We start from the raw sequence: 14,545 nt of genomic DNA, 5'->3' as shown, positions 1-14,545 counted from the left end.
TGTTACATCTTAATATTCGACTTACAGTTTAATAAATTATATTTACATTTGCATGGTGATCTTGTAAGTGATTTGGTATTTGGCAATTTCTAGCCGTTTTAACTTGACTTATTTACAGATTTGCACTTAACATCCTAATATTGTAACTGGGCACTTAGGCCATGTACTGTATTACATTTTAAAAGTATTTAATTAATTTAAATTAAAGTGTAAGAGCAGCAGAAATATAACAATTGTTTGTAATATGTGGGCACACCAATAAACTGCTGTAATGTCATGTTATTTTTATTTTCTGTGGGTTTCTGGTCTAGAAACACAGCTTTTTTTTTTACAATGTAACTGGTAGAAAACTACACATGTATTACCGTCCATGACTTATATTTATCTGTATTTGACCAACAATCAAAAAAGTTTGGCCACCCTTACATATCCCCCCCATTGACTCATTCTAATAATAATATATTATATATATATATTATATATATTATATCTATACTAGATCGTCGACAAAACATATAATAAGCAACAGAGCATAGCTCAGCAATGCGTTAAAATCGGTAGCATCTCATGAAAATATGCTGCAGCTAAAGTGAGTAAGCCAGTTCAATAGATGCGTTTTCAAGACTGCAGCAGAGGAAAGGGTGTTATTGCAAGATGGGGTTGATTCTGTGCTGACAATCGTCGATGGGACCCGTGGTGTGTTTTTACCTTTCACTTTGAGGTAGTGTCCTCCAAAACGGTAGGCCTCAAAGTTGAGGGACAGCGGTGTGTTGGACTGATCCAGGAACAAGTCAACCCGGGACAGCTCGATGCCATTCCTCTCAAACACTGGACCTAGCACCTCTCTGGTAACACAAGGAAAGAAGAGGCTCTTAGTTATGGTTCATATCAAACCCTTGCAATACATTTTATGTGGCCCTTCCTCTTCCCCTCTTACCTCAGAGTTCTCTTTTTCATTGCAGGTACAATTTCTGTGTTTATGTCCACGTTGAGATCAAACTTAAGACTGAAGCACTCCTTACTGGGGTCCTGCAGAGGGAACAGACACACTGTTAGTTTACACAGGTGGTGCTGCAGCTCTGCTGGTCCGCCCCGGGCTGGTGCTGAACATGTGCTCTCAGGAGAGCCACAGGGGGGCTCCTCCTCACTGCGCTGCCCGACTCAAGCACAGAGCAGTTTGGGAGTAGCCAATATGTCGTCAGCATTTCAGAGAATAAAAAGGTGGCTGCGACACCGTTTATGAAAAGCCATGCTTCTACAAATAACTTGTTTTATGTTTCACCCTGCAGTCCATGTGCTTGTGTGATGACTCACGTCAGTGTGTCGTCTCCGTGTCTTCTTTTTCACCAACTTCAGCCCCCCTGTTTTACGGTCCCTGCAAAACAGTAACACACACATTATCAAACATATGAGAAAATGCTAAAAAGTGACCATCAAGACTTAAAAAAAGAGATGTCTAACTGGCGTTACGTGGTTGTAATTCATCCTCCACTGAGAAGAGATAAAAGAGTTATACTGGCATGCAGGAATAGATGAACCCTAGCACGTAAGAATGGTTACCGACCCGCGGTCACTGTTCCCCTGATCCTCTTCCTCCAGGTCGGAGGGGGGGCTGGTGCGCGGGGGACAGGAGCGCGTGGACACGTTTCGAGCCAGGATGGAGGCTAAAAAGTTAAACAAAACAAATAACAGCAGTCATTTCTTCTGATAGATCACAGCTACGGCAACCTTTAATATCAAGCTTTAACGGGTCATCTTCATTAATTTGTCAAGATTTTTATATGTTTTTTGTTAATGGAAAGGTAGAGTGGGAGAGGAAAATAAATATATTACACGGTTTGCAATATTCAGACATAAAAACGTTGTGCGTTTGTCATTGTGATGAGGCAATGGGTAAAACATCACTGTAAGAGTGGGATTAACAAATTCAGCAACAATGAAAGTCTACCTTGAGGTTGTAAGTCAAATCGGGGGTGCCGGTCAAAGTGCATGTTGTCTGTGTTCTCCGAGTGGCTGCGTGAGTCACATGACTCGCACAGGTGAAGGGGGCCTTTGTTATTCAGGTCTTGGCAGTCTGGGTGGTGGCAAACCTAAAAGAAGAAACAGAGCGGAAAAGAGGACAAGAGAAAGTCAGATCACATAACTGCTTGCATAAAAATACTAAAACATTTAAAAAGTGAAAATGGCAAAACAGTCACACACACACTAAGTATCTCGCTGCCTGACTATTGTTTCTGCCACAGAGCCTCTGCCATGAGCACAGACGCTGCCACGGGCATTCCTGGGGTTTTGTGACTCCCAGCTTCCCACCATCTGTCCCCCTCTGTGGGATGACAACTAATTGACTTAAAGTTAGTCTTTCACCTTGTGTGCTAATCTGGGACCAGCTTACCCTTACATAATCGAAAAATCGTATCCCGAGGGGAGAAACATTAAAACCGACCACAGGTTGGTTACTGGGGAACTTCCAGACCGCAGAGCTCCAAAAGCTCCAGAGCCGAGACGACGGGCAGCAGAAGGCTGAAGGATTAAGGATCTCTCTGTCTCGGCCCAGACAGACCGGACACCCACCCCGCCGCCGTTCTCCCTCACCTCGAGAGCACCATGGGGCTCGCCCACATCTCATCACTCTGCCCTTTGCCACCCATCGCCATCACCCACACTCGGCTGCTCAGGAAGCGAGGATGTATGGGGAGATACAATGGAGATGCAGCACATGCACTTCCTGTCATTGTGTTCATGTACTCCAGAGGAGCAGTGTGTCTGTGCACAACGGGGGTTTGAGCGCAAGCAAGGGAGGCGCGCTTTCATGTCAACACAACATCTATAAATATGCAGGAGGTAGACGCCATGCGCTGACAAAACACTGTTATAAAAGCCTGCTGAAGTAACTATATTGTTGCATATTCACTGCCGCACGCCCTAGCTACACATAACGGAATACAATCAAGTTACACAGATTTGAATACAAGTGACTCGGTCCCCACTCAGAGTGGTACTCTACCGTCATATTCTGCAGATTGGAGCAGGAGTCTCCCCCACTCCTGCAAACCGGCTCCATATCCATGCCAGGAGGCACCCAGGACCCAAATAAACATCCAAGGAGCCACCTAGTTAGCCTGCTGAATCGCAATGCAGTGTACCCCCGTCACGCCACGAGCTGCCTTATTAATCCACTCCTCTCAATGTCTAGCCAGGTATAATCTCAGATTTTAACAAGGAGCAAGTCGCAGGGCTTGAGGAGGACAGACGGAGGGAGGGATAAGGTTATGGGAGGATGAGGAGTCACAGGAAAGATATAAACCCAAAGCAGGAAGGAAGGGGGAAAAAAAAAGAAAAGGTCCATCCAGAACGTTTTCAGAAGAACAAAGCCCCCCTAATCGTGCATCCTAATTGGTGCCTGTGCTCTGTCAAAGCCATCCGACGGTCCTGCAGAGATTAAACAGCTTCGCTATGAGCTCCGCAAGACATGGGTCTTCTCCTCTTTTTCTCCTCTCTCCCTTCGTTCTCTTCCTCTGCCACCAGCAGCACAGACTCCTCCCTTCCTGTCATGCAACCAGGGTCAGTACCCAGGCAGAGCCCCCAACCAGAACGAGGTTTAAAATAGAAAGAGGCAGAGGCAAGAGTCAGAGAGGCTCAGACTGTGGTGAACGTGAACAGCTCTCCTCCAGTAAGCACAACTGTGTTCAAGGATCAACTGTTCATTACAATCTCATTGTTAATGCTCATTTCTAACAGTTACAATAATGTTGTACTTATTAAAGTAGTTGCTGAGATCCGAACACAAGGTGGCACCACGAAGACATAGTGCGACATGGCAAGAAATAATGGCCAAATTTATGAAGTTGTAATCAACCAGTATTGCCCTCTAATTACCAAAACATAAGCACACAGCCATGCTAGTGGCTGTGTGGTCGTCTTCGCCTTCTTTTTTTTTCTGAAATCAGCTCCATCGCTGACGTTAAGCAGAAGGTTGCTCTGTGAGCACCACTCTGCAAGATTGTTGATTTCCTCTCGATATGAAGTCTCATCATTGTTTGTCATATGCTAGTGTCATACTTCACAACAGAGTTTAATCGGCATGATGTGAAATAAAGTGTTAATGTTGATCCTTATTAGTCGATATTAAAACATGTTGTGTGATTCACTGATCTCTGATAATGCTACATTGTCAACAACAAATCAGTGTTGAAATCAACAGAAGAGCTAGTTAGGGTTGGCAGTCACATTAAGTTACATTATGATGCGGAAAGGCTTTGTTCAATAAAAATGAGTATTGGGCAAACATAAATAACGTTGTCATGATGTGTTCAAATGAAATTGTGTACAATTCAGTTTTCACAGCAATATAAAATAGATATTAGAGAGAGAAATGTTCACCTGATTAACTTCCTAAGACTAGTAAACTGCTAATTCCAACAACAATAAAAATACAATCTTTAATTTCCTAATCATCTTAAATTGGGTTTTTATACAAAAATATATAGATTACATTACATTACATTACATGCCATTTAGCTGACGCTTTTATCCAAAGCGACTTACAATCATGTTACATTCATACACTTTAGACACAGCTACAGGGAACAATGCAGGGTTAAGTGTCTTGCTCAAGGACACATCGACTAGGGCGGGGATTGAACCGCAATCCCCCCGATTGAAAGACGGGCATGCTAACCAGTGGTTAGATGACTTTAACAAAGTAAAGGGATAACATTTAGAACTCTTAATGACTTACACTGACTTAGTTTTGAGACAGTAGTACACCAGCTGCTATAAAAAATTAAAAAACAGCAGCAAAAAATAATCTATATATTGGTAAATAAAAATAATCAACAATGAGCAATTGGTATCGGCCCCCCAAAAAAACATATTTTCATTTGTGCTGATCTGATCCGTGACTTACAACCCCGACAAGATCTAAACTATGACGTACAACGTCACGGCAATCCATCCAATATTTGTTGAGAAATGTTGAGAAATGTCTGGAACAGGACGAACAAGAAGTGCTGTACTTTCGGGAATCAAAGTGAGTTCCTGTTTAGTCTTGTGCCCTCTGTGCAGTGACTCAGGTAAAAGAGCATCACAGCAACCGTGTAAAATTCTGGTAATGTCTCAATCGTTGCAGTTGATGACGTTCAACTACTTGCAGGTACGGAGGAGTGAAGTGTCTCACCTCTGACTGAGTCACTGACCTCGACTCACTGCTTAACGACCACGCTGCCAAACAGACAGCTTCAATGGTGGAGGCAAACGAGTCACGGAAATCTGTTAAAACATCGCCCGCTTATGCCTCTCTGAAGGCGACGCCAGCGCATGCACGCACATTTTCGTGCAGCGGAGTCAAATTTCGCGTCGCACAGAGGTGGCATGTTCTCCATGGCGGTGTGAAGACCGACGGCCAGGCCAGAGCAAATCAGATGCCATATTTAGACAATAACCCGGAAAGGTAGGCCTTCCTCACTATCAAGTTGGGGTGTTCACATTCCTGCTGCAGCTCAAGCTGCTGGAAATATCTGACGCTTTAGCCAAGACAAACGAGTGCATCACAGGTTGAAGAAAAGGCTCAAAAGAGACCAAACGGAAAAAGCTTGTAATCTTACATTCATGACAGATACGTGAAGAGATAAACCCAAAAATAACTGCGTTTCAGGTCAGGGTATGTGCAATAGGGATTTTTGCAATACTGAACATTCCTAACAATGAGATGGATGATTGATACTTGGGTATGAGGATGACCTGACTTTCATTCTCTGTCCGTTTCTGGATCTGGAGTCAGTTTTCCCAACACATCAAAGTGGAGGAGGAGTGTGTGAGCAAAGCTGACTGGAAGAGAATGTGACCGTGCAGGACAGCTGACAAGAGGCCACCGTCTCCTACCCTAGTGTATGCGAATGTGTGCGAGAGAAATGTGTCATGTGTTTGTGTGTGTCGCGTGTGTCCACCCCACCCCCCACATGACTGCTCTCAGATCTGGCTGGATTAGAGGGGAGGTTTGGGGGGGGGGGGGAGCGCGAGTGACTGTAGATGAAACACTGCATGCACGCACGCACACGCAGACACACATGCATCCCCCTCCTCAACAGCTGAGAACACACACACACACACAAGCCACTCAGCAGTCCTTCGTTTTGGCTTAGCACGTCCAACGCCACGTGGCACCTGCTTATGCCCCCTTGTTTCCACACATCCTGCAAACACGCCAACACACCAACACTCAGACATGGACTTACAAACGCAGGCATACTCGCTGCGAGACCGTGTCATCCATGAACCGCACTCCGGTCGCTCAGCTGTACGAAAGCTGTTCTTTAGAGGAAGATGACTAGAGTCTTCTGAGGTAAATCAGGATTATTACCTTAACACCTAATCCTTCCAACACTGGCACGCAACATGTGAAGGCAACACACTTGCTGCAACACTGACTTCACACAGCTGAAGCTAAAGACATTAAACTGGGAAACAGTTGCATTAACTTCAGATGCAAATGTTTTGAACACGATTTCTAATTATGGCCGGAACCTGTCTGGCAGTTAAAATTTGGCTGCGACATCCTCAACCACAGTCACAATCTCGCCTCCCGAGAACATTTTTACATCAAGTACGGATGGCTTGCCAAAATCCTCGCTGGAAGATTGGAAAATCTGTGGGTAATCAGTCTTGGTGTAGGGAATTAAATGACGCATTGGAATTATATGACCGGAGAGAAATTCAAAACGCAGATTGCAGATCTGACTGGATGTGAAACAAGACCCTTTCATAACAGGGCTGCTTTGAAGAGCAGAGCGTGACTCTGCTCAGTAATGATCCCTCGATCTCCAAGAAACAGCCCCGATCGAACCTCCGGTCCGTTTGCACCCGGCCCTCCTACGGAACAGCTAGTGCTGCCAGAGCACACCTAGCACTTACGTAACAGCATGCATCACCACGTGCATGCGTGTGTGTGTGTGTTTTAAAAGAGTAAAAAGAGGATATTCGAGCCGCAGGCTATAGTTTATCTCACAGCCAAGTGTCGTGCTGTATATTGAGGGAGAGAATAGGCTCTCCTTGTTTTGTTGTGTAAAGCTCAAGTTGGACTTCAACAGCATTTTAGGTAAATGTGAATCCCGAGGTTTGCTTTCAACATCTGCAAGTAACTTAAACTCAAAGATTCAGTTCAAGTATCGCCGTTTGTTGGCTGAGAAGCTATAAAAACACTCAAAGTTTGTGTGATTTTAGCAACAACCTGAAAACGAGATTAGAAACACAAAATATGGAATAATGATTAAATGTATTGGGACACATTAAAAATAACAGCTGTATCCTGTTCCGAGTAGCGGAGATAATGCGATTCTCCTGATATTGCCATGATGCAGTCAGCTAGATTATTTCTCTGGGGAAGAGGAACCCCTCCGTTTGTTTTATTAAACTACAAAAAACAAACATTTCACTCAAGGTCTGAGGTTTCTTTTTACTCAAACTTTGGCCGAGTGGAGACCCCTTAGAACCCTTTAACAAATCTGGATATCGATCGGACTGACTATGAATGAGTTTTCTGCATAAATGAGGTTTATGCCAACACCCATAGAGCAAACTCTATTCTCTGTCACTGTTGAAACACACACACACACACACACACACACACACACACACACACACACACACACACACACACACACACACACACACACACACACACACACACACACACACACACACACACACACACACACACACACACACACACACACACACACACACACACACACACACACACACACACACACACAAAATCAAGGCAAACCTGAATCCACACAAAGCACAGCAGCTTGATAAATGCTTCATGTTGGGGACAATGGAGAAGAACAATGTTTGGTTGGGTTGAGCTCAAACCGTATTGTTTGGGCCAACCTTCTGTCCGACACTGAGAGGTCTCATTGCACTGAACAGGGTGACATCCAGGTACACTGTGTTTAATTACAGGGGCCAACTTTTAATGTGTACCATCATCGCTCCACTCCCACAGAAAAGGCCGCTTTAAAAAAAAGGTCCTGTCCTGACACGAAAGTCATCACTGATTTGGCAACTGGTTGAAATTCTCTTAAGCAGTACGTTATCTTAGCTTTAACGCCGCTCCTCATCAGACATGAGAGGTGGGAGTCAACATCTCGTCCCATTTTCTTTCTTTCAAAATCCACGCTGGTCTTTTTTCTCTCTCTCAGACAGAAAAACACACCAAAAACGCATCTCAATAAACACACCTGTGCCCGCAAATAATTAGTGAGCACCAGGCGAGGCAGGGTCGTGCACAGGCTTGTTCAAATGAATGCAGTCAAACATCCAGACAGACTTTGGTCAGACCAACTCATACCATTCTACAACCTCTCAAAGATAACCCAAAAGTCAGACACAAGTACACATCATCAGTGGTTCATAGTCTACGACTGATAGAAAGATAACCTGTCTCATTTTCACACACAAGTACACTAATGCCGACCTTTGACCCGTTCATACATCAACACAGTAAAGAGTGCAGAGACTAAACAAACACTGGCGCAGCTAACCATGAAAAAAAAGTGTTTTACGTTGGAAGAAACAATCATTATAGTTGTTAGTTGTTTTCAATTAGTAAATTAGTAATTTATCTAATAATAAACACACACTCCCACACACAAGGTGTCATCTTCAAATTGATTGTTAACGTATATTATTTTTTTTAAAACAAAAAATGGATTTTTATCATAATGATATGAACCAAGAAAAAGTTGTTGCAGAACAATACTATTAATGTTGACGTTGATCTTGTTGCAAGAGGAAGCTGTTTGAGGTCATTAAACTGCTGCAAGAGTCAAATAAGTTTAGAAAATGATATCACTAACCGTTTAATAACCTTTGAGAACAGGAACAGAAAACAGCACTCACAGATTATAATTAGTATTTAAATATTCCAACTACAAACACCTTCTCAATACACCCCTCGGCCACTCAACCTTCCTGCACACAACTGGCTTATTAGTTCTTAACTGCACCACACAATCCAATATTGACTGCACTAAGCATGATTGATTGTGAAAGAAAGAATAGTTAAATGTCTGCAGAGTGCGCTCCTTCCAGCTGAGCTGACAGAGACCGAGCCAGGGTTAAGCTTCATGTTACCTTTTTGCTACCTTATTCTGCAGGAGCCAGTTTTCATTGAGCACACAACCCCATAGGGCCTCCCTATGTGTGCCGGAGATGGCCTGCTCTCCTAAACATTATACAGAGTTGCCATTAGCCGTGGCCCAGTAGGTGGGGTTGAAAACAGCGCCCAGTAAGGCTACAGGGGATCAAAGGGGGAGCCTGGGCAGGCCTGGCCCCAGAGTCTGATTTATTTTTCAATAAATAAACGATGCATCTGTTGAGGAGTGGCAAGGGAGAGAGCCGCCGACGCTCGCTCGCTTTCTTCTGCCGCCATCTGTCCTCTGGCCGGGCTGTGAGGCGGAGGAGGAGAGCCAGGGCCTTTTGTTTTTTTTTGTTTTTTACAGCGGCTGTTATGTAACAAGGCTGCCTCCTTCTCTGCGTGCCTGTTCCTCATTAACCCAACTCATTTCTGGTACTGCAATCGGATTTACTCAAACAGAGGCACTTTGTGTTTTCATCCTCTCAGGGGGGAGCAAAAGGTGTGTGTGTGTGTGTGTCAAAAGGATCCACAGTGATAAGCATGGGGACGAGGAGAGGTGTTTAACAGGATGATGTCATTCAAGGAGAGCAGGTGTATATATTGTTCCTCATAAGGAATACTAGAAATTCAACAACATGTAACTCACACTTTAAAGGATCCCTTCTAAACTTTGCTCAGACCTGGATAATAATAACACGAGCAGACAGATGACCGTTCCCTAATAACTGTTGCCTTCTCTGGCGTGGCATTTGTGTCGTTTACAATAATAACACTGACAGATTCACCGGGCAAAACGAATAGCGATTTCTGAAACAATGGGACTTTGATTTCCCACAAAGGTAAACAAAAGCACGACCCTTATCTCTCTCTCTCTCTCTCTAGCTGGCAACGGTCAATTCTGTGAGCTGAAGCGACGGCTGTCACATGAAGGTTTCAGTTCATCGAGCTAGTTGGGTTTCCACAAACATTGGAAATGAGAAACTGTCCAAAGAGTCTGGATATACACATGAAGGCCACATACACGCTATATTCCTGAAGATACACGCGCCCAGGCAAATAAACTAAATTAGGATCTTGCTGTTTCCGTTGCTAAGCCCTGATTGGACAATCACTATTCGGGAAAGGGGTTTATCTAATGGCCACATTTAAAAATCAGTCTACCGAAATAATGTATTTTAGGATAAAACCTTAAAAAAAAACGTATATCAAGACTTCAGATCAGTTTGTTTGACTCATTTACTTGGATAGTTATTAGACTGCACACAACATTTCATAATAATATCCGTGTCCGCACAGTGACACATAAAGAAAGATGGGGCAGGTTTTCCCCAGATTACACAATAATGAACAATTTAGAAGAAATGGAGCCATTATGAACACACTGACATCAACAACAAACAACACACTCAGGAACAAACATGTTCGCAGGAGATACAGTAACTCGTGAAGTAGACTATGCATTCCAGTGAAATGTAGGTTTCAACATGCAGCCGGTGTTTGCCCATGAAACAATATTACCTCCTTGTCTTCAACAACTCATTTTCCTATTGGACTCACTGGATATGGTCAGGCTTTTTTGTTTTGTTCCATTGAATTCAAGCATAAATTGTAACTGCCAACAGGAAATTATGTCTCAGTTTCTTTGTACGTTTTATATAGAACAATCTTAAAACAACTGAACTTTTCTGTGATTGTTTTTAAGCTAAAATACATCTGAACCCAAAACCCCCGCAGCAGAGTCAAATATTTACAGGACAACCAAATGACACATGCCACTGTCACGGTCTCGTCATGGAGGGAAAAAATCCCACTCAAGTTGCCTCTTAAGGAGAGGAACAACACGAAATCCTCTTAACACTGAAGAACTAAACACAGCCAACACTATTAAATTCAGGGTGATCAATGAGATTACGTTAGAAAAGCACCACTCACCAGCAGCTGGTCTCTTTCTGCTCTAACAAAGTCAAGTATACCGACTGCTGTCTCGGGCAATCTTGGCTGGACTGTGACGCAACCAGCCTTCCTATCCATAGCTTCAGGGCAGAAGAGAGAGAGATAGACATGAGGGCGGTGAACAAGACCAAAAAAGGAGGAAGAGAGGGGGGAACTGGGTATTCCAACGTAATTTAGGTTTGATTTTTAAACCACTTCCAATTTGATATAAAGTATATGGAAAGGGGAGAAGTCTGGTGGGTGCCAGGGGGTACGACTGGGCTGGTAATATAAGAAGCAGATGTAAGATATGCAGACAAAAGAGGAAAAACAGATTACAACTGCTGGTTTGCACCGATGCGAATGTGCGCTCCCTTCACAGCCTCACACAGAAAACGTCAAACGAAAGAACAATATTCCTCTATTTTGACAAGGAATTAATCGTTTGTCATTCTTCAAGCAAAAATGCTTGAATGTTTGCCAGCTTTGGAGAATTTGCTGCTTTTCCTTGTCTTACAAGCATCCCAAATACCTTTGGGGTTTGGACTGTTTGTTGAACAGAACATTTGATGAAGTCATCTTGAGTTCATATATACACAGTATATATATATATAAATAAATATATATCAAATCGGTGATGAAAACAATGGACAATTGCAGTCCTATTTTAGTTTATTTTAGTCTATTCTTTGCTTTTACAGAATGAATTAAAAACAACAACAACACATGCTAATGGTTCTCCTGGAACACACTCTCAGCACTTCATAGATTATTTAATAATAATATTGTCACACAAAGGTTCCCAAGAGAAAGGTTGTTCTTTACACTATGTTTACCTACCATAGAAAACTCCACTTCCCAGGATAGACAACCCCTTTGACTTTCAGCAGAAGAACCAATCAATATCTCCAACAGACAGCAGGTGGTGAAAGTTGTAGTCCCAGCCTGGATCGAGCTTGCTCTGTAGTCCCTCAGATGAGTGTGTGCGTGTCTCAGAGAGTTTCAAAATAATCTTGACATTCGGGGTTAAAACAGCAGACCGGCGGGATCGAATGAACGTGACAGAGCGGAGAGGCTCGCTCTCTGTTTACTACAGTAGTCTACTGGGAGGACACACACACACACACAAACACACACACGCAGAAAATCATCAACCACGCCTATCTGCTCGATCACACCCCCACAAGCGCACACACACATCCTGGCTGACTCATGTAAAACTGAGCCCTTTTTTTCTTCAGTATTAGCAAAGTTTTCCATCTGCGTTTCAGCTGATCAAGATGTAAACCGCACTCCATGAGCAACAGTCTACTTCATGTCTCATTCGTGCCTGTTATAAACTCTCCTGCTTAATTTAGTGGAGTTGAGTTTCTTCCAAAGTGACCAGGAGTGGGAAGTAAAAGGTGGTCAAACCCCACCAGCACACAGACAACATTACAATACATAAACTGACAAAACCAATTTTAATAATTTTAAAAAAAAAATTTTAAAACACAAAAAAAAACAGAAGGAAACACAGGTTAGTTTAGCTTAAAATCAGAGGAGGAATAAAGAAATGACCCTAAAGTTATTAAGTTATTTAAAAAAAAAAAAATATATATATATATATATATATATATATATTTGAAAGCGTACTTTCCGAAAGGGGGAAATCCACAAGTGTTATATGTCAAAGGGAACTCACTTGTTATAACGCCCCATCGTGTAATGTCTTCTGGGGCTCTCTGGAAGCTTAGTCACATCTGAGAAAAATAACCTTGATGTCACAGTGATGTCATTCGGCTTATCTCACTCGGAGGTAACCCTGAGGCTGATGTTTGGAGACTTAACATACATCACAGAAGGCCCATGTTTAAAGCTGCAATGATTAGTAGATTAATTGATTAGTTGATAAAGAGATCAGTTAATCCATGAATTGTGTCATTTTCAAGAAATGTCTCCCACATATGAGGAATGACTGATTGTTTTAATGACGGCACATGAAATATCTTTTGGTTTGGGACTCTTTGTTGGATAAAAAACAAAAACAATCTACGGAAAATTACTTTTAGATTGAAGATGTCTGTGTTTACCAAGCTAGAAAGTTCTAATGAAGAGACGCTAGTGATTATGGGAAAAACAGGATACAGTGTTTTTAAATCTACTCTTTCTAAATCGAAAGTCATCAAATCTCTCCTAAATCCACCTACTTTGTGGAGATGTAATACTCAACTGCTGAAATACACCTTAAGCAAACCATTCTCTGGTTCCGGATTTTAAAATGTAAGGATTTGCCATTTTTTCTGCAATCGGCACATGAATCAAAGTCCTTGTGTGGTGTGTGTGGGAGAGTGCAGTGCTGTGTGGGAGTGTGATGTAAGAGCAAGAATGATTTATAGTCTAATGTTCTGTTGCAGCCTCCTGCGCTGACCGCAAACACTAAGCCTATTCCTCTCTGTTCTTTTGTCATTCAGGTCAATCCAAGATGAACCATGTTTAAATCCCCCGCAATTAGCTAGCTCATAAAAACAATTCAAGCCCCTGAGGCTGGGGGATGCATGTTTGGAGAAAAATAAGGAGGGGGGTGGGGGTGGGTGAAGTCGGTAGGTTTTAATGCCCAAACCCCTCCTCTCTTTGTCCTGCGTCTTCAAAACAAGGCGACCTGTTGAATCCATGTCTACCCCGCCGCCCCCCCACTGTCAGCCTTAATTAGGGGAGGCTATATTTAAAAGAGTGGACAGCCGCGATGCAATTATCTTCAAGGATTAGACCCCACTGGCACTGCCATTGTTGGGGGGCTGAAAAAGCGTGACCTTCCCCTGATGCCTGACCTTGGCATTACCCTCAATAACCATAAACTCTGAATTATTTCATGTCTTCAAGGGTGCAGTTAAATAAAGTGGAAAAACAAAAGGGAACAGAGTGTGAAGATAACAAGTATGAGCAAGTTGGTGACAGAAAAAAAAAAAAAGAAGAGTAAAAAAAAAAGAGAAAATGATTAAAGACAAATATTTCACCCGTGATGATGCTGCTGCGAGTTCCACGGTTTCATGGCTGGCTCCAGTCAAGAGTGACTTAGAGAACACGCTTCCACAGTCATAATAACACGTTCTGAATTGGAGATTTTACAAAGCTTATTATCGCCTCTCAAACTAAGCAGTGCAGACTGCCGTTCTCACAGCATTACATTAAGCAGCGGTTGTTTACGTTTTCAAAACACTCCGAGCAAACCAACAATTAGTGGGGTTTGCCATGGGAGGACTCTTCGCATGCAAGGGATTTAGGGGGGTTGTTTTCTCAATCCACCTCCTCACTGGGGGCCTTCGCTTAAGTCTTTGAAATCCCGGCTATATTGGTCGGCCAATACGAGGCCGTTTCCATCAGAGTGTCAGTCAGGTACCCTCTTCCTGTTATTCCCCCGTCTGCCGCGATGCTGCTTCCTGACTGGGGTGTTCCTGGGGGGGTTGAACTGGCGTCACTGGTCTACCTCCCTTA

At 43.1% G+C, this 14,545-nt stretch overlaps 1 protein-coding gene across 3 annotated transcripts in view; it reads right to left on the bottom strand.

Moving 5' to 3' along the window:
• plekhg5b (pleckstrin homology domain containing, family G (with RhoGef domain) member 5b) overlaps positions 1-12,242 on the bottom strand; it is a 34,993-nt gene extending 22,751 nt beyond the window's left edge. For 2 of the 3 annotated variants that reach the window (XM_034536460.1, XM_034536461.1), the window contains exons 1-7: positions 11,912-12,242; positions 11,072-11,172; positions 1,949-2,090; positions 1,565-1,664; positions 1,315-1,375; positions 938-1,029; positions 709-845 (exon numbers count right to left, since the gene is read on the bottom strand). In XM_034536460.1, coding sequence (XP_034392351.1) covers positions 709-845; positions 938-1,029; positions 1,315-1,375; positions 1,565-1,664; positions 1,949-2,090; positions 11,072-11,170 — 631 coding nt within the window. In that variant the 5' untranslated portion in view covers positions 11,171-11,172; positions 11,912-12,242. The remainder of the gene's footprint in view (positions 1-708; positions 846-937; positions 1,030-1,314; positions 1,376-1,564; positions 1,665-1,948; positions 2,091-11,071; positions 11,173-11,911) is intronic. The other variant, XM_034536462.1, reaches the window with a different exon arrangement.
• Between the last annotated feature and the right edge of the window lie 2,303 nt (positions 12,243-14,545).

Source organism: Cyclopterus lumpus, chromosome 7 (genome assembly GCF_009769545.1).
Source record: "Cyclopterus lumpus isolate fCycLum1 chromosome 7, fCycLum1.pri, whole genome shotgun sequence".
Lineage (NCBI taxonomy): Eukaryota > Metazoa > Chordata > Actinopteri > Perciformes > Cyclopteridae > Cyclopterus > Cyclopterus lumpus.
Note: the sequence above shows the minus strand (reverse complement) of the source record. Positions and strands in the feature narration are given on the sequence as shown.